The sequence below is a fragment of the Miscanthus floridulus genome, chromosome 1, assembly GCF_019320115.1.
Source record: "Miscanthus floridulus cultivar M001 chromosome 1, ASM1932011v1, whole genome shotgun sequence".
Classification (NCBI taxonomy): domain Eukaryota; kingdom Viridiplantae; phylum Streptophyta; class Magnoliopsida; order Poales; family Poaceae; genus Miscanthus; species Miscanthus floridulus.
Window position 1 is genome coordinate 161,942,853 of NC_089580.1, and position 27,187 is coordinate 161,970,039.

Here is a 27,187-nt window from a genome sequence, read left to right on the forward strand (position 1 = left end):
CGATCATGCATGCTTTTGAAAAGGGTTACATTTAAACCAAAAGAGTTTTGTCTTTGTCTTTGAAAAGTTTAAGTTGGGCTGCATTTTTGAAAAGGTTCACACCAGTTCATTCTCATAACTTTTTAGGTTCTAAACTAGAGCTCCTGATCATCACTTGACATCTCGTGTTAAGTCAAACCCACTGCTTAACTTGTGATCAACACCTAGGGTGTTACACCTGCGCTTAGTTGGGGCTCACGCGGCTGGTGGCGGCCAGAGTCATCGGAAAGGGAGGAGGGAGCCACCGGCGCCGAGACGTCGGTCGGCTGCGGCGGCGACGGGTAGGGGGCTGCACATCCGCCAAGCGCGAAACTACGACCTGAGGTAGCGGCGGAGGCAGGGCTTGTGGGGGCTGGGGAGGGAACAGGGAGGGGGAGAGGGCCGCCGGCGCCCGGATGGCGACCGGCTGCGGCGGGGGGTGGGTCGGGGGCGGCCGCTAGAGGTGTCGCCTAACCCTAGGTCATGATGCCAGAGATTCAATGCCAAAAAGAAGAAATTGCTTTACATACCGTGCGATATGTCACAATACGGTTGCATTTATGGCTATAGCTATCTATCCCCTTCCATTGACTGACTCGCGTATATATATGTATGCGGGATATACAGACTTGATCAAGATTGTACTGTTTTTTTCTTAAAAAAAGTAAATAAGATTGTGATGCATGCCATGAGCTCATGCAAGTTGCTATGGCGCACTTGGCAGCTGCACACATACACATCAGTTGATCTTTGGATGTCGGAATGAAGTGCAGAGAAAGAGGCAAAAACATGTATAGATACATCTAGCCAATATTAACATACTGTTGAGATCAAGTACAAGATGATGGATGGATGGGTGCAGCCTAAAGAACAAGAACCATGCACGCACAGAAACCTTATGTAAATACACGCTACAAATATACACGGCATGTGTTTTCATAGGCATGGCATGGCATGTGAAATAATCAAATCGGCAATAATATCGTAGGCGAGTACAAACCCGGCCCGTACAGCATACGATACGTGTTCCTACCAGTAGTCCTGGCCGTAAAGCAAGCTCCCGGCAGTTTGGTCGTACATGTTCTGGAACGGCGGCGGCTCGGCCATCGCAGCGGCATACTCGGGCGGCGCCCGTCGGACCGGCCCGGCGTTCGTCGCCGCGACCATCGTCGGCGGCGACAGAGCGCGGGCGCCCGCCGCAGTGGCTGCCGGGGAGACGCGTCCGAACGAGGAGTAGGAAGACGAGGACGACGGCGCGCCCGCGTAGTAGGCGCCGCCGCCGTCGAGGTCGTGGTCGGCGACGTTGGAGTCGCGGCCGGTGAGCTCCTGCACGATGGCGCGGAACTCCTCGGCGCTGGCAGTGAGCTTCATGGGGCTGGAGATGTACACCACCTTGATCCCCTTATTGCCGCCGCCGCCCCGCCTGGTTCCGGACCCAGCGCCGCCGCCCCTCCTCCCGTCGTGGTGGTGGTGCACCGGCGGCTTGGAGATGCCGTTGTTGTGGCTGGGGTGGTGCCCGTGCTGCACGCGCAGCTTGCTGTCCATGTTCTCAGCTTGCTATCCGTTGAACGTACGGCCTAGCTACGTGCGTCCGCAGAGCATGAACTGATGATGACTGAATCAAATTAAGCTGCTGGTGGTTAGTCGGAATCAAATAAAGCAGCTACCTGGGTCTTTGGACTTGTGTAGTGTTGGGAAGAGGTTGGGGGGGTTTGCCCGCGTTTATATAGGCTGCGCGCACCCCACCTGCGATTGCTTTTGTTTAGGGGAGGTGATAACTTTTGTTCCTGAGATCAGTGCTGCTGCGGCGCGCGCGTGCAGGTTCCGGGAATCTGCAGTTGTTTTCCTGGGACTGGGGGGCAATTGGGCACATGCGGGTTTTGCTTTGTTTGGGGCCGATCGAGTAGTGTGACGTTTCTTGCTCAGCTTGGATTGCGAGAGTTGGTGAGATCGGCGACCTGGATGCGCGCGAGAGAAGGTTCCTGGAAGAAAAGGGGCGCAGGAGATGTTGACATGCATCAGGACGTTACCACTTTTCGTTTGATTATTACTTGTGGGAGAGCAAACCTGCGGAGAATAAGCTCGATCAGCACTTCAGCAGGAAGCATGTAGGAGGATGAGCCCTGTCGCGTACGAGCCCAACAGGAGTCGTCGGTCTTGCGGTCCATGCACGACTCTGAGGAGGAGGATCTATCCCATCACCACCGAGGACGATCGAGATGCTTTTCGTTGGAAGGGAGGAGGCGACGACGACATCCGAGGCGATCGACGTGTCAGGGTGCTCACATAGTAGTCGTCTGTCGATTTCAGTTCCCACCTCACGTCACGCCCTGTTCGTTTGAACTTATAAGCCTAGCTTATCAGCTGGTATAGTGTTTTTTTTCTCATAACGAAATAACATCAACCATATTTTCATCCGTAGAAATCATCGGCTGAACAACTCCGAAATGAACGAAGCGACGACTTGGTTGCGTGTGCCCATGCATGCTGTCATGCTGACATCATATTGTTTGAGGCCCATGCATGCATTTACATATTTATTATGCTGTGCTCTCTCAGTCTCTGACCCGTATCACTGTATGTTCACACACTATAATTAAGCCCTCGATGACTTTGATCTACACAGTACACTGACACAGCTGTATGCTATATGATCATACCGTTTCAGGTGCATCCATTTATTATGTGCTCTCTAACCCGTGTATCACTGTCTAATAAGGTGCACTTATATACTCAACATTCAGCTGGCCAGGTGTAGTACATTTAGGGTTGGGCAAAATCCCTGATATCCAATTTCCGAACCCGACTTACCCGATCACAATTTCGGATAGTAATTGTAAAAAAACCCGAATTTAGTTTGGGTGGCTCGGGTAACTGCCCAAATTACTTGAAATATCTCAATTTTTTGCTCTTTTATGCCTAAAACGAAGACATGAAGTTGTTCAGTGCAATATAAATCTATTATTTGGTATGAATTAATGTAGATTTATGCTAACTTGATAGTTGATTTGTTGTTAATTGATACAAAGACATGATGTGATTTGAAGGACAGTTGTTTATTACTTTAATATGCTACTAGGATTCTTCCAAAATGGTTGGTCTTGTCAATTTCGGGTATATCAAGTAAAAACGAACCCAAACCCGAACTATCAGGTACCTAAAATTTCGGGTAATAATGCCTTTTTGGGACCAAAATCCCGATTTTTCAACTACCCGACCCAATTTTTTTGGGTAGCCCAAATGCCCAACCCTATCATTGGGAACAAGAGATACACACATTGGGCATGCTCTTAGGCCGTTTGTTTGAGCTTCGGATTTCAAGCTTTTAGCTCAAAAGTTAACTTTGTCTTTTGGCAACTGGTTGTTTGCCTTTTGCTATTAGCTTTTTATAATAAATTTTTAGTTCTCGCACATCAAAAATCAGAAAAACTTCTCTCATTGTGAATTTCATCTTTTAATCTATTTCCTCATAATAAACTAGCTTTCTAGCTTTTTAAAAGCTAAGTTAAGAGCTGAGTTGTTTGTTTCAGCTTAGTTGAAATAGAAACAAACAAGCCCTTAAAGAGTCTCAAGGGGAACCTTCGCTGGGTCCCAATTAGGCACAACATCATCACATCAACCCTGGTGTCACATTTAAGATTTCCTAGAGCCTCCTCCTATACCTTAGGAATTTGGTGGGCCCTTCGAAATACTAACTCATCCTAGATGAGGTGCAATCTAATGAAATTATGTTATCCCTTATGCTTGTACTAATTATTAGCTAGTGAGAAATGAGTGATGACGAATAATGATTAACTTAGTTCATTTCATAAACCACAGAACAAAAAAAGGTGAGAACCGAGAAGATGACGGACCACTATGTTTCTCAAATCAAACACACTGTAGTAGTTCATCCTTATCTTGACTTTTTCGTTCCTTCACTAATAAGCTTGAGTCTTCATTATAGTCTAATAAGGTGGAGTTTGGGGATTTGCCCCAGTACATGTGGCAACTTTACTACCATGCACTTCGTCAGTCCTCGACCGCATGATACTAAAATAATCAATGATGACAAGTACATGAATCTATACCATCTGTTTTACTAGTACGAGTATATGAGTTGGGCCCTGTTTAGTTTCCTCCCAAAACATCAAATTTTTCAAGATTCTCCGTCACATCGAATACGAAAACGCATGCATGAAGCATTAAATATAAATAAAAAATAAAACTAATTACACAGTTTAGACGAAATCCACGAGACGAATCTTTTAAGCTTAATTAGATTATGATTGGACACTAATTACTAAATAACAACAAAAACGCTACCGTACTTATTTTGCCAAATTTTCCGAATCTAAACTGGGGCTTTCCTCACAGTCCTCTCTCCCATCATAGACGTTAGCTAGGTCAAACACCATGTGCACGCTTACAATGCGGTACACCAATAATAGATCTTCACGAGGCACGTACCCCACCAGGCCGGTCACCCGCTATATGATGCCTATTTGTGTGACGACCTGATCAGATTCAACGCATCATATATATAATAAAAAAAACAAAGGTCACGTATATAGACTTCTGGTTTGATTTGGCCTCGAAAATGGCAACCGGTCGAGCAGATGCATGCACTGGCTGATGACATGCTAAGTCTCCAACACTCCGGTGGTATGTTCTCACTCAATCCAAATTATAAGTTATTTTAAATTTTTTAGAGAATCAAAACATCTTAATTTTAACTAAAATTATAGAGAAAATTACAAAGATTTATGACATCGAATAGGAATATTATAAAAATATAATTAATAAAGAATCTAATTATATTTAGTTGGTATCACAATTGTTATTGTTTTTTTTTATAAATTTACATTGCGTAACTAGTCGATGAAACATCACTGAGACTGGCGTTGATCCAAATGGAGCATAATCCAAATAGACGGTACTTAAAGTAGCTCGTGAATTGGCTGGCTCACTTAGCTAGGCGAAATATTCATACGGGCACCTGGAGAGAACAGGCGCTTGTGTGCATCATGCATGGAACTCCTGAACAATTATTGTAATCTTTCGCTTGGTTAATTAAAGCTCTCTTTAACCCGAAAAAAATAGACGGTACTTAGAGTAGTAATACTTCTGGTCCAAGATTGCGTCTCCATTTGCCACATATCTGTATCGTTTGTTTGTTAAACAGGCACCTGCGAGGTAGTTTCTGCTGGCGTCCCTGCTCCCGCACACATGCATATGCGAGGTCAGAAGTTAAGAGTTCGCTCAAGACGACTGTCTTCTTCTTAATTTGAACGGCGACTCCGATCCATGCCAGTTCATACTCCATACATACCTGATATGTACGTGCGCGCGTGCATGATTTTGCACAGGACGGAAGCTCCAGCAAAACTCTAGCACCCCCAATACGCGTGCCAAGTGGAACCAAGGCGATCGAAGCCGCGTGTCCTGCTCTTGCTTCTTGCCATGTGCCACCGAGGCAGCGACACATGCATTCGACGGGCGCGCAACAGTGGCGTCGATCAATTTGTGTCGGCAGCACCAGCACGTGCGGTCGAAGTCGCGCGCAACCAACAATCGATGGAGAGCAAACGTACGCATGTGTATGTACGGAGTAGCAGACAGGAAGCAACGGTTGGAACAGGACGGAAAGTGGCGGGATCTCGAGGTCGACTGCTCAAGAGAGAGACAACACGAATGCCATCTGGGAATCTATCTATCCGCGCGACAGATGGTGATCGAGGAATTGAAAAGAAGAGGCAACTCGAATTGACCGGCCGGCCAGGGCCAGCCAGCCGGAGCCAACGATGAACTGCCTGATCTCCCCGCGACCTGATCTGCCTGTAGCGATCGATCGTGGTGGCCTAGTGGCCCGGCATTCCAGCATTTCCACTCTTAGTCAAGGCGCGGTCCCTGTCCCGCGCAGCAAAAAGATCTGGACTCTGGAGCTCAGGACCGCACGCGCCCCACTTGCGCGCGTTGCGTATGAACCCTCGTGCGTAGAACCAGCAAGAGCTAGCACACCGTACGTCTCCGGTCTCCCGTCGCTGTTGAAACAATCACGGACTGGAGCCAGAGTCCTGTCGCAGTAGCAGCATGGAATAGTGGAATGTGGTTCCTCTTTCCGTGATCGAATCCTCATTTCTAGTTTTCTACGCATAGATATTCCTGCTGAGATAGCCGCGTAGACTTCGGCCGGCCGGATCAACAAGGAGAAGCCGGCCGGCGCGCGGTGGCGCGGTTGAGTTCGTCACGGTTCGGATTCGGATCATATAAGTACTACTACATCCATTGCATGCATATCTGAAGACGATGCCATAGTTCGTACCTGTTCCGATCATGCATGGCATTCAAATCTGAGTATTTTGTCCGCTGCTTCAACTAGCGGGACGGAGTTTGTTAGGCCATGACGTGACGCCTGACGAGAGACGACGCCTTAATTAATCAGCTGCTGATATGATATGGATCACGTCTCTACGGGTCAGCAGGCGCCAGAGATCAAATGGTTTAATTAACAAGCAAGTCTGCTGTCTACGTTATATCAAATCACGCGCAAAAATATCCCAACAAACAACTAGGTAACCGGCGCGGCGGATGTGGACAAATGAGGCAAGCCGAAAGAGACAGCTTAATTAAGGTACGGTCCAGAACTCCAGATGGATGCCCAGCGTGTATATACAAAGGCAAGTCAGTCAACCAGTCAAGGTTGATTGCTAGTACGTACTGTACTCACTAAATGAGCTGCTCGAAAATCATTTCATGATCTGTCAAAATCTCACAAGCCTACAGAGTCTCGTTCAATAATAACACATCTCTCTCTCTCTTAAAAAAGAGACTTTTCACATATTTTTCGATACATACGCACGAGGAGTGCCTTTATATAACATTCCAGTCTAAATGAGACGAATTTCGGTTGGGTCGCAGAGGTGGGCCAGGCTAAAATTGGGTACTGTTGTGACACAACAGTGTTGCTAAGTCACTGTTCACGAAACACTGTAGTATCACGAAACACGGTGCACCCATACTTTAGCCGTGAATGTTAGGACGGCCGGACCGACTTAAATATTCAGGCCAAGGACGTGTAGTAACCTTCGGTTAACCATTTTGCGTGAAGCGGGGACGAAAACGTAAACGGGTTGCTACGTAGGTGGGGCCCACCCCTCGGTAGAGTGGGCCTGTGTCGTGTGCCGGGCCTGAGGTGTTACAAATGGTATCCAGAGCCAACTCTCGCGGTTTCACGAACATATGGCTCGGGAGCTTGAACATGTTGCGCATGGCTCTGTAAGAGCATGGTACTTGGATCGGGGAGCTGGGAATATGGACGTGGGCCAAGAGAGTCAATCCTGAGCATTTGTCCCGAATAAGGGTAAGCTAGTCTAGCATTCGACGAGGACGTCGAATCCTAAGGGGGTGATTGTAACATTCTTGCCTAAATGGGCCGAATTCCGGTTGGGCCAAGGCACTGTAACTGCCCGCGTGGGCTATGGTCCGAGCTGTAGCTGCGGGGGCTGTAGCGCCAAGGTGGGCCGGACCAAAATTTGGGTACCGTTGAGGTGCGGCACTGTTGCCCAGCACCGTTTAGAAAAAACTGTAGCATTTGCGAACGCTGTGTATCTAGCCTTTAGTCCCAAACTGTGAATGCTAGGACGGCTAGATCGACTTAAATATTCAGGCCACTTAAATATCTAGGTCAAAGGACGAGTAGTAACATTCGGTTAACCGTTTTGCGTAAAGCGATGACGAAAACACAAGCGGGTTGCTACGTAGGTGGAGCCTACCCTCGGCAGAGCGTGCCTGTGCCGGGCCTGGGGTGTTAATGAGAAAGGAAGCATTCGAGCGCGAGGTAGAAAACCCACGGCCTCCTCAGGGCGTCAGTGCACGATTTTCTTCGAAATATCACTGGATCAGCAGGGTGGCAATATGAGAACCAGCTAAGCCGTGGCTTCACGACCACGGAGGTAGAGAGCACGGAGCCACAAATCAGTAGGAGTACGCGCACACGCATGACCCACGCCCTTACGCCAACGAGGCTGACCCCGGCCTTGCACTTGCACACACATGCATCTTCCTCCCGTCCATCTGAAGCGACGCGCACGCGCTGCAGCGCGCGGCGCGACAGATTCCGTTTCCATGGCTCGGTCTCCTCGGCATCGGCCGTGTCCGTGGTCCGTCGTGCCGGCGGTCCGATGCTCCGTTTCGCTGTTCGTTTTGCTGGCACATCGTTTCCTGCATCGCGGCAGCATGCAGCAGCTACTAGTCGAGTCGACAGTCGTCCATGGTTGGTCACGAACTGTTCAAATAAAGCCTCGGACCGTACCAGCGGAAATGTCTCCACCTCTGACCACATTTTTGTCAATTGCCGACGACTGGATCGGCGAACGAAGATCGAGCAGCTAGCAACTGGAGGAGCATATGCATGGCATGATGTCTCCATCCTTTCCAATTTCCATGCGCAGCAGCAGTTAATAATGAAAAAAGCTAAGAAAACTCTGGAGGACATTGGACATTGATCAGCACAAACCTAACTAAATAGCTAATCCGTCCCTGTCACTGTCATGAATGGTGAACATGCATCTAGATAATTGTATCTGTATGCCATGCCGCACGCAGGCTGACCTTCTAGAAGCCGCAGAGAGTTTTTTATTAGCCGCTAGCTGGTCATCCATGTCGAGCAGGAAGGAATCCTGCCCCTTTTTGCACCGATTTCCGGAAAGAGGGGGTTCCTCTTTTCAACCGATGGAGTCGAGCGGGGGCAGTTGAGCCGGCCGTCTGGCCGATCTGATGTGGGCATGTGCCTGGGCTGGACCGTCAGAGAACGAGCATAATACATGTATCACTTGTCTAGCTAGTGGGTGCGTGATGGATATGTTGGACTGACCAGGTAGGCAAAGGCAACCTGATCGAGCTTTAACTACTTTGAATGGTGAAAAATGGCGAGTCGTGGTAGCATTGCATTTGGCCGCGAGAGGGACTGAGGATCGGTAAAAACGGATGTCATGCCCATGCCCATGCTCTACTACGTACACTACTGTATGTAAAGGGTGAAAGCTCTTCACGACTCAGACGACGGGATGGAGATATTTGCGGGGGTTCTTAAAAAGAGGACCGGACCGGACGATGGCCATGCCGAACTGAACTGAACATCCTTAGCCCAGGCATTGGGCAGACAAGAACACCGGTGAGCGAGGGGAACCCAAGCCCATTATCTCACTGCCGAAATCTAGACTAGACGGCCCACCGTTTTTTCGGCGACCAAGAAAATGGGTTTTCTTCTTGTCGTGCTTCATTCACTGCTAGGATTCAGATCGTCTCAATTCTGTGTGGCTGGACTCTCTAGAGGCAGGCATTCCGTCATCTTGGGGAATGCAGCGGCCGGCGAATTTTGATCCAGGAGGCCAAGTTTTTCACTTGTTTCATTCTACCACCGGCGCATCGCGTACCAATGGGCAGCTGGACTTGGAAGTTGGAACCTGCCTCTGCCCCACCAGCCACCACAAACGACATCGCGTTCGCCAAAAGAGAAGCTGGAGCCTGGAGAAGTGGATAACACGAATCGCCCACTCCCGCCGCAGTGTAACAGAACTGCAGGCTGCAGCCCCAAAGATGCAAAACGGACGAATGGAGGTGCGGGGAATCGAACCCCGTGCCTCTCGCATGCGAAGCGAGCGCTCTACCATATGAGCTACACCCCCGATTGTGTTTGGTACCCATATCTTCTCTATATCTTGGCGAAAACCTTTCAAATCAAACAATCAAGACACATAAATTTTGAAACATTATAGTATTATTACTAGCAAAATATGTATAACTAGTTGCGCAATCATCTAGACAATTTGTGGCTCAAATATTTATTCAACAATCATGTCATCGTACAACGCTAACATCAAAATTTGCTCGGTACCATTATGAAATCACAACAGTATCTAGCAATTTTTGATGTCAGTGATGTGGACTGGCATTCCACCTTTGTTCGGTGTCCCAGAGTAAAATTTTCCTATTGAGATAGATGAAAATAGACCCTTTTCAATGCGCCAAATGACTAGACGTTTGGTATAGAGAAAATGGTGAATAAGACATTTTGACTTTTCTAGATAGCCAAAATGTCTTAGGTCGACTTTTAAAAAAATATCTTAGGTCAGTTTCATATCTCAATTTTCAAGACTTCCCGAATTGCAAAAAAAATCATCTCCATAAAACTCGCTTCATCATATAAAATATTTATGGTCTCTCTTCAGTTTTGTTATATCATGTCAGCTTATTTAATGGCCATGAAATCTCCACTGATTCTGATTAAATGGAGGGAATATTTGAGTTCTTTGTTTTTCCTACCGTATCAAGATCAAGATTAAAAGGTGGATTTACAAAGGAGATGCTCCAAAGGTTACTTGCAAACAATATAAAAGTTTCATCTCTATAAAATTCACTTTATCCTACGAAATTTTCATTATCTCTCTTAGTTTATATTATACCATATCAGCTTATTTAATGTCTATGGAATTGACCTTTTAATTTAAAATGCAGGGAGTATCTGTTTTTTTTATCTACCGTATCAAGAACAAGATTAAAAAGTGGATTTACAAAGGAGATGCTTTGTATACTTTCGTTATTCTTTACCACATGGTGGTACGCCGAGATGAGAAAAAAATGTTTCGTCAAACCAGAGACGAGAGAAATTGTTTTTGTCAAACCAGCAAACGGAGGGGAGGAAGGAGACGCGCTGCAGCCTGCAGAGGCCTTTTCTTCCGCTTCCCCGAAAAAAATGTTTCGTCAAACCAGAGACGAGAGAAATTGTTTTTGTCAAACCAGCAAACGGAGGGGAGGAAGGAGACGTGCTGCAGCCTGCAGAGGCCTTTTCTTCCGCTTCCCCGCCCCGCCCCCCATCGCGTGAGTCCTCGGTGTGATGTCACGGAGCGGTGGCGGCTTTCCCGATTCACTGTGCGGGAGAAATCCCCGTGTAGCCTCCTTCTTCCACCTCCTACTCTCCGCTACTCGTCTTCGCTGATTTCTGCCGCTCCAATTCCATCCCTTTCCTGCTTAGAACTTCCTCTGCTTCTCCCCATCATAGCTTTTGGTGCCTCGTCATCGGCAACCTAACCGCCGGCGAGCGGATAAACTAAGCCATCCCCTTAGCTCCAAAAGTCGTCTCTTGTAGAGAGCACCTGCTCACCTGCTCCTCGCGCCCCTCTGCTGGAACTGGACTTGCGCGGAGTGGAGATCCATCCGGACCTGGTTCGATTTCTTCATTTCGGTAAGTAACCCTAGCTTGCTGGGTTGATTCTTTTAACTCTTATAAGAGCTTCTTTTGCTTGCTGAAGGGAAGGATTCCGAGTGTTTAGTTAGTTGCGGATTTGTTGTCTGAGAGCCGTAGTAGCCTAGCGTTATATGCACGGCTCGATTAGGTTCTTCTACTCCAGAGCGAAAGATCAACCTCAGTTGACACAACATGACGATTTCGTGGTAGCCGAGGTGCGCGGGCATTTATTTTTCTGAAATACGGAGTAATTTTGGAATTGAATCCCCATACCCCACGTCTGAGTCGTCCCCTGTGTCACTGTGTTGCCCTGCTGTCCTCGTTTCGTACTTGCTTCGGAGAGCTTGGCGCTGCTATTAAGGCAATATCGTTTGGGAAGGTGATTCATCACTTCGGCTTTCCGTTACGAGTTGAGTTATTGAAAGCTGCTCTGTCGGCATCCAGGCTACCTCCTTCGAACCTGCATAAGCTCCTCCCTCAGACTCTTGTTCTCTTGATCACCTGTATTCTATGCTTCCCCTAATTTATTAGCACTTTCTGATCTTACATTTCTCGTGTGAGTGATTGGGTTATTGGCAAATATACTGTAGCTACACTCATCGATACTTGGGCTCGTGGTTTTGAATTTTTAGGATGGTTTTTGCTTCGACAAAGCTAAGCAAGCTGGGGCATAATCGCATGAGCTGGGAAATTTAGGACTACGCCTAGTAATTAACGTTTGGAACTAAAAAAACCATTCTTGCTGTTTTGCATACCTTGCGTCCAAATGATGTGTTGCTGTACTGATTGTCTTTGGAATTATGAGCTGCTATTGACAGGAGGTGGCATTGGGGAAGGTGTCACCACCATGATTCTCAGTTAACCACAGCTAAATGCCTTTTCTTAATCTTTCCAGGTCACATGCGGTTAACTCTGACCAGTTGCTGTTTTTGGTAAAGGTATGACTTTATCATTTTTGCCATTTGTACCTTTATATAATTTATTATGTTGCTGATATACCTGGAAATTTGTTTCTTGTGATGGATAGGTTGCTTCTCTGTCCAGCGGGTGGATCACTGGACTGTGGATTGTGCTAACTGCAGGCTGGCTTATCAACCTACCATAAGGAAAGCAAAAAAGAGACAACAAAGCAATTTGTTGTCTCATTCTTAGGAGCTGGCGAGTACTCGGCATGGCAGATGCTAGTTCGAGGACTGACACCTCGACTGTTGTAGACATGGATGATAAGAATCAAAGGGTAGCCCCTCTTTTCTCCATCTGTTATATGTTGTGTTCTTTATGATTGATCATTCGTGAACTGTTAGGGGAGCAGAGAACATAATGTTGGTACTGTGCCTAGACTCTGATCTTTCTAATAGTCTAATAGGAAGCGAAGACTTGGACTGTGTCCAATAAATGATGCGCTGAGCTCATGTTCTCTGATGCACATAATTTTTTGCCATGTCTGTTTAATCATTTCCAGAATATTGTACTCTGATGCTCTCGTGTCAAAAGAAATAGATACAAATTAGATATCAGCTTTCAAATTTGGCAATCTGTGTTTTTGGTCTCATGAAGTGGGAAGTTTCACTTGGAGTGCCTTGAAGTATGAACACTTGAATACTATTAATCTCTATAAATGAACTTTGACTAAAGTAAGGATGTTGTATGAACGAATTAACCCCTATAAATCACTTGGTGATTTGAGATGGTCTAAATCCCTAGGAAACAAGTTATTTTTCTTGTATTGTCCTTCTTTCCTGTTCTTGCTTTTTATCTGTTTCATCTGTAGTGATCTTGTATTACGGTTTGGCACCAAGTTGTTTGCATGTAGCTCCAAATTTGTTAGATTTCTTTTGAGTTTGCAAGCATTAACTGACATTGCGTCATTTGTTCACACTAAACACATCTTGCCTATTTTACATTTGAACTTTGCTAAGAAAATTGATTACTAGTTGAATAGAACAATTTGATTTTGGACTTGGGGCCTTGAAGGCACAATGGACAATCTCCTAATTTTAGTTACTCATGTCAGATTATTTTACAAAATTTCAATTTCTCTCTGTGGGACATCTAATGATACAGGTCTTGGAGAGATGCATGTAAAGTGATTATGGTCATTATATGTTATTTATTCCACTCATCTATGGTCTGTGCATTCCAATTAAAAAATCCATCATCTATATACCACTGCATGCCATTTTTTCCTTTACGTTATAGTTTCATTCATAAACAATGAACGTTTGTAACTTATCTTAATCAACCTCTGCAGTTAGAAAATGGACAGGGTGGAGCTGTGGTCCTGCCTTCTAATTCATCTGATCGGTCTGACAGATCTGACAAACCTATGGACCAAAAGGTATTAATTTTATCTCCTGTCTTCTGTACTCTTTAGTGTTTGTTACCATTTCACAATGATGGTATCTAGATAACGCATTTGGTATTCTGTAGGTTTTGCGACGGCTTGCTCAGAATCGTGAGGCAGCAAGAAAAAGTCGGCTGAGAAAAAAGGTATTATTAGCATGACTGCACACATCTGGGAGCTATTCCCATGCATGTATATGCGCTAGTGTGAGTCAGGACTGTGAGGTTTATCTGCCTAGTTGCCATCAGGGGCGAAGCAAACCACAGTCCATTCTACTTGAGCTTTAATCTGTCCTGTCAACTACAGGCCCTAATATTCTCCTGATAATTACTTTGTAAATTAGGCTAACAATTTGGTTTCATTAGATTGATACATCAACTCTCGAATATTGGCACCTATATAATTCCAGTTTCTTAAATAGAGTCTAAATTGTACCAATTTTCGTGCACTGTATGTGATATCGCGTTTATTTTATCACTATTTCTACGCTTGCACATTTTTGTGAGCTTCTACGCAAAACAACTCTGCATCAAATAATGACTTCAGTGGCTTCGTGGAAAATGAGACCTCTGCCTTTTTTTCTTAATATAATGATACCTGTCTTTTCAAGGGAAAAAAAGAGAACTCCATATTGATTTTTTCTACAAATGCACACAACACAGATGCTGGGCGTGTAATGTGTTAGGTAGAGAGGTGTGAGCCCAAGTCGGTGTCAATTCCTTGTCATCCACGTGATTGTGTAGTATGGATAAGTTTGATTTTGCGCATCAGGGAGATAATACTGTATGGTGGTGCAGTTACTCTGATAGCCTGCAAGTGTGTGTGATTTAGAACTTCGGAAGTTTGGATCCCATCATTTTCTTCCATGTTTCATGATATTCTCAAAAAATTGATAAAAAGACAAGAGATACCTTGGCTTTGAGAATAAAGTAACCACCAAGGCACTCCTTGTTTCCTAATCTGTTGCAATCTAGAGATAAGCAAGTGGATTATGTAGATTGAAGTGTGTCCACTAGTTTTTCTTTGTTCACTTTCAGGTTTATTTATTTGCTATAAGCCCCTTCTAATATTTGTTGTTTTCAAAGGCATATGTGCAACAGCTAGAGAGTAGTAAGCTAAAACTTGCAAGCCTGGAGCAAGAACTCCAGAAAGCTCGACAACAGGTGTGTTTATTTGGTTGATATTGGAGCACTTTTTTTTTGCTGACAAGTCTCTGACGGTTCTTTTTATTTTGTTTCTTGGACAATTATTTTAGGGAATCTTCATATCCAGTTCCGGAGATCAAACTCATGCTATGAGTGCAAATGGTAAACTCTCTTTCTCTCTCATGCCCCCCCTCCGCCCCCCCCCCCCCCCCCCCCCCCCCCCCCCCATCCTTTCTGTAATTGCTTTTGCAACCTTATATCATTGTAATGCTGAAGCGCTTCAAAGGAGTATAGCTGATGAAGTAAGCTCATCTCTGCAGGAGCTATGACCTTCGATTTAGAATATTCTCGATGGCAAGAGGAACAAAATAAGCAGATAAATGAGCTGAGGACTGCAGTAAATGCTCATGCAAGTGATAGTGACCTCCGTCTTATCGTCGATGGGATAATGGCACATTATGATGAGATATTCAGGCTGAAGGGCATTGCTGCAAAGGCTGATGTTTTCCATATACTTTCAGGCATGTGGAAAACACCTGCTGAAAGGTGCTTCATGTGGCTTGGGGGTTTCCGTTCATCTGAGCTTCTAAAGGTGCATGCATATGATGTAGATCAAATTATATCACACCGCCTTTGATTTCAAATAGTTACAGTATCTGCCTCAAAATGATGGACACCCTCACACACCACCACCACCACAACAACACACACACGCGCGCATCACCACCACCACCAATTTGTAAGGGTTGTTATCACCTATATATCAGCGCAACTACTTTTATAATGTGCCACTTTTTTTTGGCAATATCGCACAATATCATCACAGATATCAGGTTCCTTTAATAATTGGAAGCAAATTTCCTGGAAGAAGCCCAGTTGCAGTCTTTTCTCTGCTGCCACTCTAAAAGACCTAGCTTAACTTTGTTGGCTTGTTTCTGATTGTACAGCCTGTGCAGTTCTCTTAGTTGTAGCCCCCTGGCTCCTCTTGTCCCCCACTGCCTCTTTGTACAGTGGTGGTATTCTTTTTGTTGTTTCTTTAATATAATAAAATCCTTACAGTGGGGGTCTCCCCTGCTGTATTTAAAGTTCAAAAAAAAAAAATGTAATTTACAAGATATCCCCCAATGTATCAATGACATGATGACATGCATCTCAAGGTCCTGCATGCTGTTGTCACATCCAATGGCATTTACCAATTTGTAACTCTAATAGATTTTCCTCGACAATGAGTGCTGTGTAGATGCCCAAAACAACTTACAATTCTAGCCTATTGCAGGAGTATTTTCCTTAGTAGGGCGTGAGTTTTTTATTTTATAATTCATACCATTCAATGGGTGTTTCTGCTTCAAGATGAATTATTCCTTACACTTTTGTAAATTTGCAGCTCCTTGTGAATCAGCTTGAGCCTCTAACTGAGCAGCAATTGATGGGGCTATCCAATCTCCAGCAATCCTCCCAGCAGGCTGAGGATGCATTGTCACAAGGAATGGAAGCATTGCAGCAGTCCTTGGCAGAAACGCTGGCTGGGTCCCTTGGTCCATCAGGATCTTCTGGAAACGTGGCAAACTATATGGGTCAAATGGCTATGGCCATGGGTAAACTTGGCACACTCGAGAATTTCCTTCGTCAGGTAAACTTTCTGATACCTCTAACCCTGTCAAACATTTAGTTTTGTTGTTTCTGTTATTGACTGTGATAGGGAGATCCTGTCATTTGATTCGATACATTTTCCTTACTTCTAAGCAATATGTATTTAGCTCTTGATGTTTCTAGCTCTGAAGACTTTTGATTTTCTTTTTGCGTTAGGCCGACAATCTACGACAGCAGACCTTGCATCAGATGCAACGCATCCTGACAATCCGACAAGCCGCTCGCGCGCTTCTTGCAATCCATGACTACTTTTCACGTTTGCGCGCCCTGAGTTCTCTTTGGCTTGCTAGGCCACGAGAGTAACATCACCCAAGTTGGGGTCACTCCATGAACTGATGATCTGTGAATGTGGGACTGCTGGCTGCAAACTCGCAATGCATTTGCAGATGACTGGAGGGTCAGTCCTCTCTGTACAAGTTGTATTAACATCTTCTGGTCTCAAGTCTCATATTGTGCTTCAGTGTTGTACAAGTTAGGGTAAAAGCTTGGATTAACTTGTAAGTTATCATGAATTTATGATTGACATATTGTATAATTGTATTAGCAATAAAAATAGAAGTGCATAAGTGCTGGAAGGATATCCAGCGTCTATTGGTTGGAAACGAGCAGCAGAAGCTTGTCATGTCGCTTTGAATATTCGGTTGAAGTGCTTTCTTGGGGTCTATATGGAATGGAACAAAGAAAGCTTCAGGAGAAATGCAAGGATTCAGCAGAGTCCAGAGGCTACCAGAGATTGTGCTATTTAGTACACATTTTGACTGAGGATTCTGTAACATTTCTTTCACGAGTTCTCGATGATTAGCAACAAGTATCTAGGCAAAATTCGAACTTTTGCTTAAATGCATCGAAAAATTGCCTATGCTTTTGATTCCTGGAGACTCCAGTATTTTTCTTTAAATTCTGGTAAAGCATCCAGGCGGCTGGCCAAGAATTCACCCATTGCTCTATACACGACGTGTAATGCGCCAGTACGGCTACATCGGTTTAACTTCAACGGCGGCTCCAGAGTCCAGCGGTCCAGTCTCAGGTCCAGCTTACACTGTCGCTATCTCCATTTTCCCCGTCTGCCACGGGTAATTAATTATTCTTCACTCCCTCGTTCCTTACTGGTCGAGGCGATCTGACGGAGGGAGCAGGCAAGTCAGCAAGTACCGCAGCACCACGCAAGCGAGCAGCGCCGAAGATGTCAGGGCTCGCCGCGTCGGCGTCCGCAGCTCCGTCGCTGTCCTCCTGGTCCTCGTTGGCGACCTCGCGCTTCACCCCGGTGAGTACTCGCCACGAGTTCCTGTGGTATTGTATTCGGTGCCAGGATGAAGTGCTGCTGGTTTTCTTCCTTTCGTCGCGCGCGCTTAGGCGATTAACTTGCTCGATGAAATGCCTCAACCAATTCGCTGGGCGCTTGTGTGGTAGCGTTCTGGAGCAATACGTGCCCGTGGTTGTCACACTTTATTTCTTTGTTGCTTCTCTCAAACGATTGACGAAGTCGCAGATTCACGGTGTGGTTGGCGAGGCTTTGCTTCGCCCGTGCCAGCTTGTGATCCTTGTCAACCTTTCTGGCCTTCTTGGCTCTGGAACGCAAGTTTATAACATCATCCATGCTCTCGTTTCCCCACCCCGCGCCGGAGGTGGGCTGGTGTGTGTGTGTGTGGGGGGGGGGGGGGGGGGGGGGGGGGGTGTTGGGCCGGTTACGGGCCATTGTTCAAGACAACTGAAGGGGCGCATTGAATTGAATGTGATGTGGCACACAGAAAAGGTGTGCTGGTTTGATATGAACCGCGCACGCTTGGTTGACAGAACTCCTGTTGCATCAATAATCAATCCATTACACGGGAGCGATTATTTGTTGGTTTGAATGCTATGTTTTCCTTATGTTGTGCAGTACATGAATAAAAAAAAATTCTCCCTTCCCCACCCTTAGTCAATTGAAGTCTTGCAAAAAATTGCTTCGCATTCAGTGGCTGACAGAGGAATCTATCACATCCGATTTATTAGGCATTAATGATGGGATGGAGTTTCTTAGCTTACATTATTTGGTATTTACACATTGCTACATTCATCTCCTGATATTTCTACTTGATGCTTCTGTACATAGGTTGCAGGACCTGCTCCAAGTTTCAGAACGCAAGCTTGTGGATTGAGGTGCTGGATTGCTGCAAAGCTGAAACTCCAGAAGGCATTGAAAAGGCATCATGGATGTCAACTTCAAAGAAATCTAGATGCTCGAGGTCGAGGGAATGATAAAGTTCCAGATTACTTGGAGGCTGCATCTCTGACTGAAAAGAGAAGTCATTGGAACATGCATCTTGCTTATGGTTGGCACTCTATTGGAAAATCAGTTGTCTTGAGTTCCGTTACTTTGCATGTGCAGATGTGCTTATCATAGTTGTCACTATTGTCCTAATGCTTTATGATTTGCTCAGTGCTGCTGACACTGGATTGCTTCATACCTTTGATAGTTACATTCAATTTGCATTAGCATTATAAATAAATAAAAAAGCTCAAGAGAAATTTTTTCTCTCATATTATCTTACAACTACTTTTTACTGCAAACTTCTTGGGAATTTTTGTCTTTATGCTTTCATGTTGACCTGACTGTTTCCCCTTTATGAAGATTCTGGAGGTGAAATGGCCAATACAAGCTCTGATACTTTGGATAGTTCAGCTGATCAGGAAAAATCAGTGCCTCAGGGACACATCCCCTCTGAAATCAGTTCTCCTGTTCAGAAAGAAGAGTCTGCTGTGCCCAGAAGACACTCCAACAATGAACCATCTCTTTGCATTGCTGTAATTGGAGCTACCGGCGAGCTGGCAAGAACTAAAGTTTTTCCAGCACTATTTGCTCTGTATTACAGTGGTTTTCTTCCTCGGGTATGAACATAGAAAAGCTTCTGCTACGGTCATTTTCATGTTACATGTTTCATTTTCATTTTATGCTGCAGAATGTTGGTATAGCTATGGTCATTTTCATGTTACATGTTTCATTTTCATTTTTCATGCTGCAGAATGTTGGTATATTTGGGTATTCTAGGAAGAAATTAACAGATGAGGGCTTAAGATCTATAATTGAAGCCAATTTGACCTGCCGGGTGGATCACCAGTATGTTATTTGGCAACTTTTCATATGATATTTTTTGTCATGGCAGTTGCATTGACAAAAAGTTAGCACCAAATTTAGTATCTATACTATTTCCCTTTATAGCTTTGAGATCAATATAAATAATTATTATAGACAACCCGTTCTTATGATGCTTTAATAAGCTGCAAAGCATGGTTTTAGACCAAACAATCTGTTGTTTAGGTTGGTGCTTGACACCACTTTGCTTCTTCCAAAGTTTTCAGTGCATGCACTAACATAGTTTTACTGTCCCTTAAAAAAACATAGTTTTACTGTCGTAGAAAAAAAAGGCTTTACCAAACTAAGAAGAACGTGTCCTGATGTTTATTGTGAATGCAGTGAAAATTGTGATGACAAGTTAAGTGAGTTCCTCAAGAGGACGTATTATGTAGATGCCGGACATGACAACAAAGAAGGGATGGTTAGATTAAATTCTAGGATGGCACAGATAGAGGTAGAATTTGATCTCATAAGTGTTTCTGAATCTTTTGGGAAACTTGAAATAGAAATCCCATTCATTAAGTTCCATCACATCCATTTTTGTTTCACAGGGCATTGGTGCTGCAAACAGAATATTCTACCTTGCTGTTCCACAAGAGGCACTCCTTGATGTAGCATTGCCACTGGCTGACGGTGCCCAAACTAAGCAAGGCTGGAATAGAATAATTATCGAGAAACCATTTGGCTTTACTGGTTTGTCCTCACAGCGGGTAACACAATCTATGCTGTCAAGATTTGAGGAGAAGCAAATTTACAGGTACTATTCCACCTTTAATCCTTCCAATCTTAGCTGGTCTTCCCTTTTTTGGATTTTTCAATTACAAAGCTTCGTGACTGTTTTTCTTAACTGCAATGTTTGAAGAACATGACAATTTGTTGTTGCTACATCTTTTTATCCCATAGAATTGACCACCTTCTGGGGAAGGATTTGATCGAAAATCTTACTGTCTTGAGATTTTCTAATTTGGTGTTTGAACCTTTGTGGAGTCGAACTTACATACGGAATGTGCAGGTACACTTGAAGACTCATTTTAGCACATGCTTTATTATTTTGTATATACATGGATCATGTAGTAATGTGTGTGAATTGTGTCAGGTCGTTTTTTCTGAAGAAACATCAAATGAAATACAAGGGAGGTGAGTTAATGCTATCGAATTTCCTTAGCATTCTTGAATGATGTAAAACCATACATGTTATCACAAACTCTAGATTGACTTTGCGTGAGTAGGTTATTATTGTGTTTGTTTGAACTTCACAATAGTCTCTTCTGTTTAACCTTTGAAATTATCTCTTATCTTGGTTTTCTTTATTGAAAATCTATTCATGTTTTGGCATTCTAATTCTGGGTCATTTAGTTCAAAACCATATTCCCTTGCAGGTACTTTGGAAATTATGGGATAATCCGTGACATAGTTCACAGTCACATTCTTCAAACAATAGCTCTATTTGCTATGGAACCACCTGTAAGTCTTGATGGAGAAGATATCCGAGATGAAAAGGTAAGGTGGTATAATCCTTTTAACATAGGAAATCAGCACTACTGTGCTAGATGGAAGTTAGAAAGTGCTGGCTTTGATACAGGATCATAAGAACTTCCACTTATGCAGGTGAAGGTTCTCAGATCAATTCGGAAAGTGGACCTTGAGGATGTTGTTCTTGGTCAACTTAAAGATACGTCTGGTAAAGTTGACAGATACACAAAATCCATGACACCAACCTATTTTGCCGCTGCTATGTACATCGACAATGCACGCTGGGATGGGGTGCCATTTTTTATCAGGACAGGCATGGGGCTTATGACGAATAGGTACATTCGAATAGTTAATGTCTGATTTCAGTCACTTCATTGTAGCACTGTGGGTCTGTGGCCAAAGGGTGCCTAGCTGAACTGGTTAGGTGGCCTCGGCGGTACTCCTCATGTCCTGAGTTTGACTCCCTGTGGGAGCGAATTTCAGGCTGGGGTTAAAAAAATCCCCTCGTCTGTCCCACGGCCAAAGCACAGGTCAAAAGGCCCAGCCCGGTTCTCACAGGGCAACAGTGCCCCTTTGTTAGGGTGGGGCAGAGGTTCGGGGGTTTTCTCGATCTGTGTAAGAAGGTCTTCTCTCTAACAGCAATGCCCAGGGGGTGGCTTACCCCCTGCATGTCGAGTTTTTTTTTTATTGTAGCACTGTGCTGTTATGACTATATTGCATTTCTATAACCTAACATCTCAAAAGGTAGAATCAGGAATTGATTCATTTGCACATAGAATGCTGTTCTATCAAATGTTTCAGTAGTCCACCCTGTTCTGATCACTTTGTTGATAGCTTTTGCAAGATTGCAACACTTTTATGAAAGAATGTTACCAATTTCTTATAGAAAAAAAAACTACCACCTGACAAATTGATCAAGCATAACTGAAGCCGTCTAATCATTGATTTCCTTCAGAGCTGAAATTCGAATTCAGTTTCGCCATGTCCCTGGTAATATCTACCGTGAACGTTTTGGCCATGACATAGATCTTGACACAAACGAGCTGGTCCTACGCGATCAACCTGAAGAAGCAATCCTGTTGAAAGTCAACAACAAGGTCCCAGGGCTTGGTCTCCAAGTGGATGCTTCAGAACTGAACCTGCTTTACCGGGATAGGTATGGAAATCTTTTGGATCACCTTATGATCTATTCAATAGATCTGTCACTAAACCATGATCTTTGATGTGTAGGTACAACACCGAGGTGGTACCAGATTCATATGAACATCTTCTCCTGGACGTGCTAGATGGAGATAGTCATTTATTCATGCGCAGCGATGAGCTGGCTGCTGCATGGAACGTGCTGACTCCGATAATCCATGAGATCGATCAGAACAGAGTAGCTCCTGAGCTCTACGAGGCTGGGGACAGAGGGCCTATCAATGCTTACTATCTCGCTGCTAAACATGGCGTGCGATGGGATGACGACTGGTGAGTTGATGCCTGGCACAGATGCTCGATGCACGAGATTCACTACCAATTTTTGTTGTTGTATCGCAGTCAAAGCTGTACAACATGCCTTCTGTAACCGGCCTGATCAATGACTTACAAGGGAAATGCAAAACAAGTTTCTTTCCTGTCCTGTAGCACTGTTGATTCAAGCCCGAAAAAGGAAAGAAAGGAGAAACGAAAAGACGCTTGGGGCAAGCTGAGACCCATGCCTTCTTGCATTATTTGGAAAATGGCAATGAAGATGGTAGCAAGCGGATCAGATATAATTTTGGACTTACATTATAACTTGGTTAAGATTTGAACTTTCACAATAGAAAACCTTTAATAAGATTTGACTTAACAGGTGAAACTTTGACAATTAGTAACCTTAGGAAGCATGAAAAAAGAGTGAAATCCATCTCAAGTCCCTGAAGTTGTCAGTAGATGTTATAGGTCCCTAGAGTCTCAAAATGCATTTTGGGTCCATGAGGTTAGTTCGGGTTCATCCAGGTTCAAACGAGTGTTTATCCGACCCGGTAGCTGACGCGGCATGCTGACTCAGCGCTTAGCTGCTTACATGGATCTGACGGGTGGAACCCACGTGTCAGCGGCAAAACTTAATCTTAGAAAAATTGTATCTTTTTTATATGACCTCGGATGAGTATGATTTTTATATAAAAATTGTATCCTTTGATGGGATCTACAATTTTCTAGTTTTGAGTTTTTTTTTTCATTTGAGATTGTTAAGATGCTAAAAAAATTATAAAGTTTAAGTAGCATATTAATCGTGTACCGAACTTGTCATCTTAGAAAAAACCATATATTTGTTGTATATTATCGGATAAAGATATTTTGTATATGAAAATTGTAGCTCGATGAGATCTACATATTCATAGTTTTGAGTTTTTTTTATTTGAGATCATTAAGATGCTCAAAAAATATTATAAAGTTTCAACACATATTAATCGCGTACAAAACTTGTCACCTTAGAAAAAATCATATCTTTCTTTTATGTTATCGGATAAAGATGCTTTGCATATAAAAAATGTAGCACTCGACATCACTACTACAGGATTCCTTTTAGGTGGCGGTACCCTTTTTTGATTGGAGGCAGGCACCATTTTTTACCGCCTCCGTTATCACCAGCCAAGCAAGGCTTCCGAGCGGCCACCTCAGTTAATCTTTAACGGAAAGGCGACTGTCTCGGTTAATTAGCCATTAACTGAGGTGGTTAACGTTGGGCACCCGCATCGGTTAATAGGTATTAACCGAAGCGGTTGTCTTAACTCGACCGTCTCCGTTAATCTATTTAACGGAGGCGGGCACGCTTGGGCAACCGCCTCCGTTAATCCGATTTAACTGAGGCAGTTGCCTTAATGCGCCCGACGGTGATGCCCTTCAGCGACAGGTAGTAGAAAGATGGAATTTTGGGGCTCTGGATTAGCGGGGTGGTCTGCACGGCGCCACCTGCGCTGCTGTAGAGGTTCGCCGGCTGGCCCAGCAGGATGGGGCTGGGCGCCGATCCCGTGATGTCGGTGAAGCAGTAGGAGAAGTTGTCGACCTTGAGCTGCGACGGCAGGGACAGGAGCCGCGGCCGAACCCAGCGATGCCGGTCTTGTTGGACGTAAAGATCCCACTGTTGTTGTGGCCGTAGCCGAAGGACAGGCCGGGCACGGCCGCGCCCGTGCGCCCATCGACGGCCACGAACGTGAACGTGTCCGCGTCGAGCTGTCCGTTGGTCGTCGAGTTGTCACCGTAGGAGTAGGTGTACAAGCACGTCTCGTTGCCACAGGAGATTCATGAACAAGGACTACGGATGTTGCAGATGTACAAAGCTATGCCTCATTCTTCAAATTTGTACCTGCAGTTCATGAATCAGCATCATTACTTCAGTTTTGACAACAAAATCTGGTGCAAATTATTCTGAAACAAAGACCTTGCCAAAGTAACTAGTTTCACCCGAAAACATATATTACACTCTTTTTTCTCAAACTTTACATGTTTACATACAATACAAGGAATAATTATAGGGCTGGTAAATCTGTCGTTAAATATTCGGCCTGTTCGCTGGTTGGTTTCTGGGCTGATAAGCCCGGCTGGTGCTGGTTTGTTGTGAGAGAAAAACACTGTTGGCTGATTGATAAGCCCTGGCTGAAACCAACAAGCGAACAGGCTGATTGATGTCCACAGATACAAATGAACAGACTAACATTTTAAAGAAAAAAGGTAGTTGCTTTACCTTGGTCCACTGCTGGCAGTAGAATTATGTTACAAGAAATGTAAGTGAATTTCCATACTTGATCTCCACAAGTAATTGCCTAATCTGACCAGTGACAACCTGCACAGAAAAGCACAATGTGCAGTCGCTGAGATCCCACGGCACACTAGTGTACCCCATCTCTGTCGTTTTGTGAATTGTGACTGTTTGCCAAACTTGGTGAGGTGCTTTAAGATGAAATGCTGAATGCTACTAGTCAATGTTTCACATCTATGATCCCGAGCATCATACCAGGTACTAGTATCTGCAGAGTCGAAGTTTAATGTGAAATTAAAAATATGAATCTAAATGAGCGCACAAATTTTCCAAATGAAATATGACTTAAGTAGATAACATATAACAGTAATTTTCACCTCATAGCTTTCTTCGCCAGACTGTATCAACTCAAAAGATAAATTGTTCATGTTGAAATCAGAGGCTCTGCATTACAACAGAATTCGCAGTTGACCATGTGCTGATCCTGGATGTACCTCATCTTCAGTGGAAATATAATCCTGAATGTGTTTCCTATAATAGATTAAGATATTACTAAACAAGGCATTGAGGCCTTTTTTCTGTATGAAATTAATAGGAAGCATGTATCGTAGCCAGTTTAATTAATGATTTGGAAACTAAGGGTGACTGTCTTGCGGTAACCAGACTTACCAAATGAAAGGCTCATCAAAGAGATGATGTGAAGCAAGGAATTTACTACAGCATTCGCCTCACCAATAGTCCCTGCATGAGCAAAACCCATCTTTGAAACGATGGAACCGATTTGCATCTCTCAGTATGATTTCCCGAGATGTTATCTTAGCGATCAACTTTATTGTAGAGTGGCAATGGTTAGATTGATCTCCTGACCAATAGGCCCAACGGCCTATTGGGCCTTGGTCTCGCGCCCTGATCGGGGGCGCCCAACCCTACATGGTTGGTGGGCCCCCGTCGCACTGCGCTATATAGAGAGGTGGGGGCCGGCGGCTCAAAGTACGAGGTTCGCCGTGAGCCGCAAACCCACCGACAAAACCCTAGACCGATCTAAGAGGGCGCGCAGCCAGCGACGGGAAGCTCCGCTGATCCTCGCCGTCGTCACTGCTACGCCCGACCGCACTGCATCGACATCCGTGCAACCTCTACTCCACCCGTCGCTGCCCGTGTGCTGCCTCCATCACCGAACCCGCGATGGCCAGCACAACCGCGACATCATCTGGAGGCTCAGGTTCATCACCAGCCCCTCTCTCCCCTATCTCCCTCTCGGTGTAGTGTTCTAGGTCTAAATGTGCATGTGTTTCATGGATCTATGAGTTCATCCGCCTAGATCTACTCTAGTCGATTCACAGAATGTCCACAATGGTACCAGAGCCTACTAGCACGTAGATCTAGAACGGGTACCGATTAGAAAAGAAAAAAGACGAAGAGATCCAGTGCGGATCTAAGCAGAAAAGGGTCACCCGACGTTCGGTTGAACCCTAACTCGATCCGTCGGATCTGAGAAAAGAAGAAGGGCTCGGTTTTCATGCGAAGAACGAACCCTAAAACCCGAAGGTGATTCGGGAAAAAGAAAACAGCGTCGTGACTAACCCTAACCCTAACCCTAATTGGGAAAATAGTGCAAAAATACGAATCCAAGAAACCGAAAGGGGAAGAGGGTAGCATACCTCGCGTTTGCGCGGTACTGCAGTCACGACGGGATCCGGCGCCCGCTCGGTGACTGACTGAGAAAGGAGAAGAACCGATTTCAAATCGAAAAAGCAAAACAAAACCCTAAAAGGAAGCCTACCTGGGCTCTTACCCACCGCCGGCGGCATCGCCACCGCGCGGATAGGAGACCGCGGCGTCGCTCCCGAACGGCGTGCGGGACAGGGCCGAGATCCGCACTGCTCCCCGCCAAGCGGTCACGGCAACAGGGCACCACCATGCGGCCCCTCGACGGCGGCGTGCTCAGCCTCGGGCGAGCACGCACGCCGGCGAGAGGGCGCTGGACGGTGCCGCCCTTCTTCTCCCTCGGCCACTAAGGACGGCTGCTGCTGCGGGTCTCTCCGAGCTGCGCTGCGGGGTGAGAGAGAAGGAGAGGAAGAGAATGAACCTAGGGTTCAGGGAGAAGCGCCGACCGGGGGGTTTTGTTCGGGCGAAATGGCCGGACAGCCGTCCGATCCGATCCAACGATTAGGATTTGCCGGACCGGCTTTAGGCCCAGGCGGGAATGGATGCGCGGCCGAATTCCCGGCCCAGGCCCAGGTTGCGGCCTGGGCGCGGGGGAGCGCTGGAGCGCGCGGCTGGGCCGCAAGCCGCTGGGCCGGGTGTGCTGGCTGGCGCGCGCGCGCGAGAAAAGGCCATGGGCCGAATTTTGGTGGGCCGCGCGTGTGCTGGCTGGGCCGAAATGGCCAAGTAAACAGTAAAGTAACAGTTTTTGTTTTTCTTATTTTCCAGAAAACAGTTTGATCGATTTGAATTGATTTTTATGATAATTTTCTGTACAAAATTTATC

General features: G+C 45.2%; 3 protein-coding genes, 1 long non-coding RNA gene and 1 other non-coding gene across 9 annotated transcripts; 2 read left to right on the forward strand and 3 right to left on the reverse strand.

The window, feature by feature from the left end:
• Positions 1-810: 810 nt before the first annotated feature.
• On the reverse strand, positions 811-1,723 carry LOC136545937 (uncharacterized). The gene is made up of 2 exons (XM_066537902.1): positions 1,686-1,723; positions 811-1,595 (listed from the first exon to the last, which is right to left on the reverse strand). Exon 2 carries the CDS (start codon positions 1,561-1,563, stop codon positions 1,048-1,050), a length of 516 nt encoding a protein of 171 aa, XP_066393999.1. The 5' UTR covers positions 1,564-1,595; positions 1,686-1,723; the 3' UTR covers positions 811-1,047.
• A 7,890-nt stretch (positions 1,724-9,613) lies between these two features.
• On the reverse strand, positions 9,614-9,686 carry TRNAA-CGC (transfer RNA alanine (anticodon CGC)). Its single transcript has one exon. It is a non-coding gene; the product is annotated as a tRNA-Ala (tRNA).
• Positions 9,687-10,692: 1,006 nt separating this feature from the next.
• Positions 10,693-16,986, forward strand: LOC136545962 (transcription factor TGA2.2). The gene is made up of 10 exons (XM_066537944.1): positions 10,693-11,242; positions 12,141-12,183; positions 12,273-12,482; positions 13,497-13,583; positions 13,676-13,735; positions 14,675-14,752; positions 14,845-14,896; positions 15,055-15,326; positions 16,119-16,364; positions 16,541-16,986. The coding sequence occupies exons 3-10, from the start codon at positions 12,417-12,419 to the stop codon at positions 16,685-16,687; spliced, it is 1,008 nt and encodes a 335-aa protein (XP_066394041.1). The 5' UTR covers positions 10,693-11,242; positions 12,141-12,183; positions 12,273-12,416; the 3' UTR covers positions 16,688-16,986.
• Positions 16,987-17,136: 150 nt separating this feature from the next.
• Positions 17,137-22,588, forward strand: LOC136545944 (inactive glucose-6-phosphate 1-dehydrogenase 4, chloroplastic-like). Of its 4 annotated transcripts, none has more exons than XM_066537909.1 (12): positions 17,137-17,648; positions 18,477-18,696; positions 18,996-19,252; positions 19,387-19,481; positions 19,839-19,953; positions 20,051-20,256; positions 20,403-20,511; positions 20,596-20,636; positions 20,879-20,999; positions 21,108-21,307; positions 21,928-22,128; positions 22,203-22,588. In XM_066537909.1, the coding sequence occupies exons 1-12, from the start codon at positions 17,568-17,570 to the stop codon at positions 22,444-22,446; spliced, it is 1,890 nt and encodes a 629-aa protein (XP_066394006.1). In that variant the 5' UTR covers positions 17,137-17,567; the 3' UTR covers positions 22,447-22,588. The 4 variants fall into 4 exon arrangements, with proteins under 4 accessions (XP_066394006.1, XP_066394021.1, XP_066394031.1 ...); XM_066537924.1 differs by having other exon boundaries at positions 21,108-21,180; positions 21,999-22,128; XM_066537916.1 differs by lacking the exon at positions 17,137-17,648 and adding an exon at positions 17,675-18,009.
• Positions 22,589-24,387: 1,799 nt separating this feature from the next.
• On the reverse strand, positions 24,388-25,503 carry LOC136500057 (uncharacterized). Of its 2 annotated transcripts, none has more exons than XR_010769999.1 (3): positions 25,366-25,503; positions 25,074-25,227; positions 24,388-24,964 (listed from the first exon to the last, which is right to left on the reverse strand). It is a non-coding gene; the product is annotated as an uncharacterized lncRNA (long non-coding RNA). The 2 variants fall into 2 exon arrangements; XR_010769998.1 differs by having other exon boundaries at positions 24,388-24,593; positions 24,682-24,964; positions 25,074-25,494.
• Positions 25,504-27,187: the final 1,684 nt, after the last annotated feature.

Bases quoted from the DNA above. Each gene is read 5' to 3' on its own strand.
- LOC136545937 (XM_066537902.1), bottom strand. From the start codon at position 1,563: ATGGACAGCAAGCTGCGCGTGCAGCACGGGCACCACCCCAGCCACAAC.
- LOC136545962 (XM_066537944.1), top strand. From the start codon at position 12,417: ATGGCAGATGCTAGTTCGAGGACTGACACCTCGACTGTTGTAGACATG. The intron at 12,483-13,496 runs GTAGCCCCTCTT...CAACCTCTGCAG, and splicing joins TGGATGATAAGAATCAAAGG to TTAGAAAATGGACAGGGTGG. The intron at 14,897-15,054 runs GTAAACTCTCTT...TCATCTCTGCAG, and splicing joins TCATGCTATGAGTGCAAATG to GAGCTATGACCTTCGATTTA.
- LOC136545944 (XM_066537909.1), top strand. From the start codon at position 17,568: ATGTCAGGGCTCGCCGCGTCGGCGTCCGCAGCTCCGTCGCTGTCCTCC. The intron at 20,257-20,402 runs GTACTATTCCAC...TTTATCCCATAG, and splicing joins GAGGAGAAGCAAATTTACAG to AATTGACCACCTTCTGGGGA. The intron at 21,308-21,927 runs GTACATTCGAAT...GATTTCCTTCAG, and splicing joins ATGGGGCTTATGACGAATAG to AGCTGAAATTCGAATTCAGT.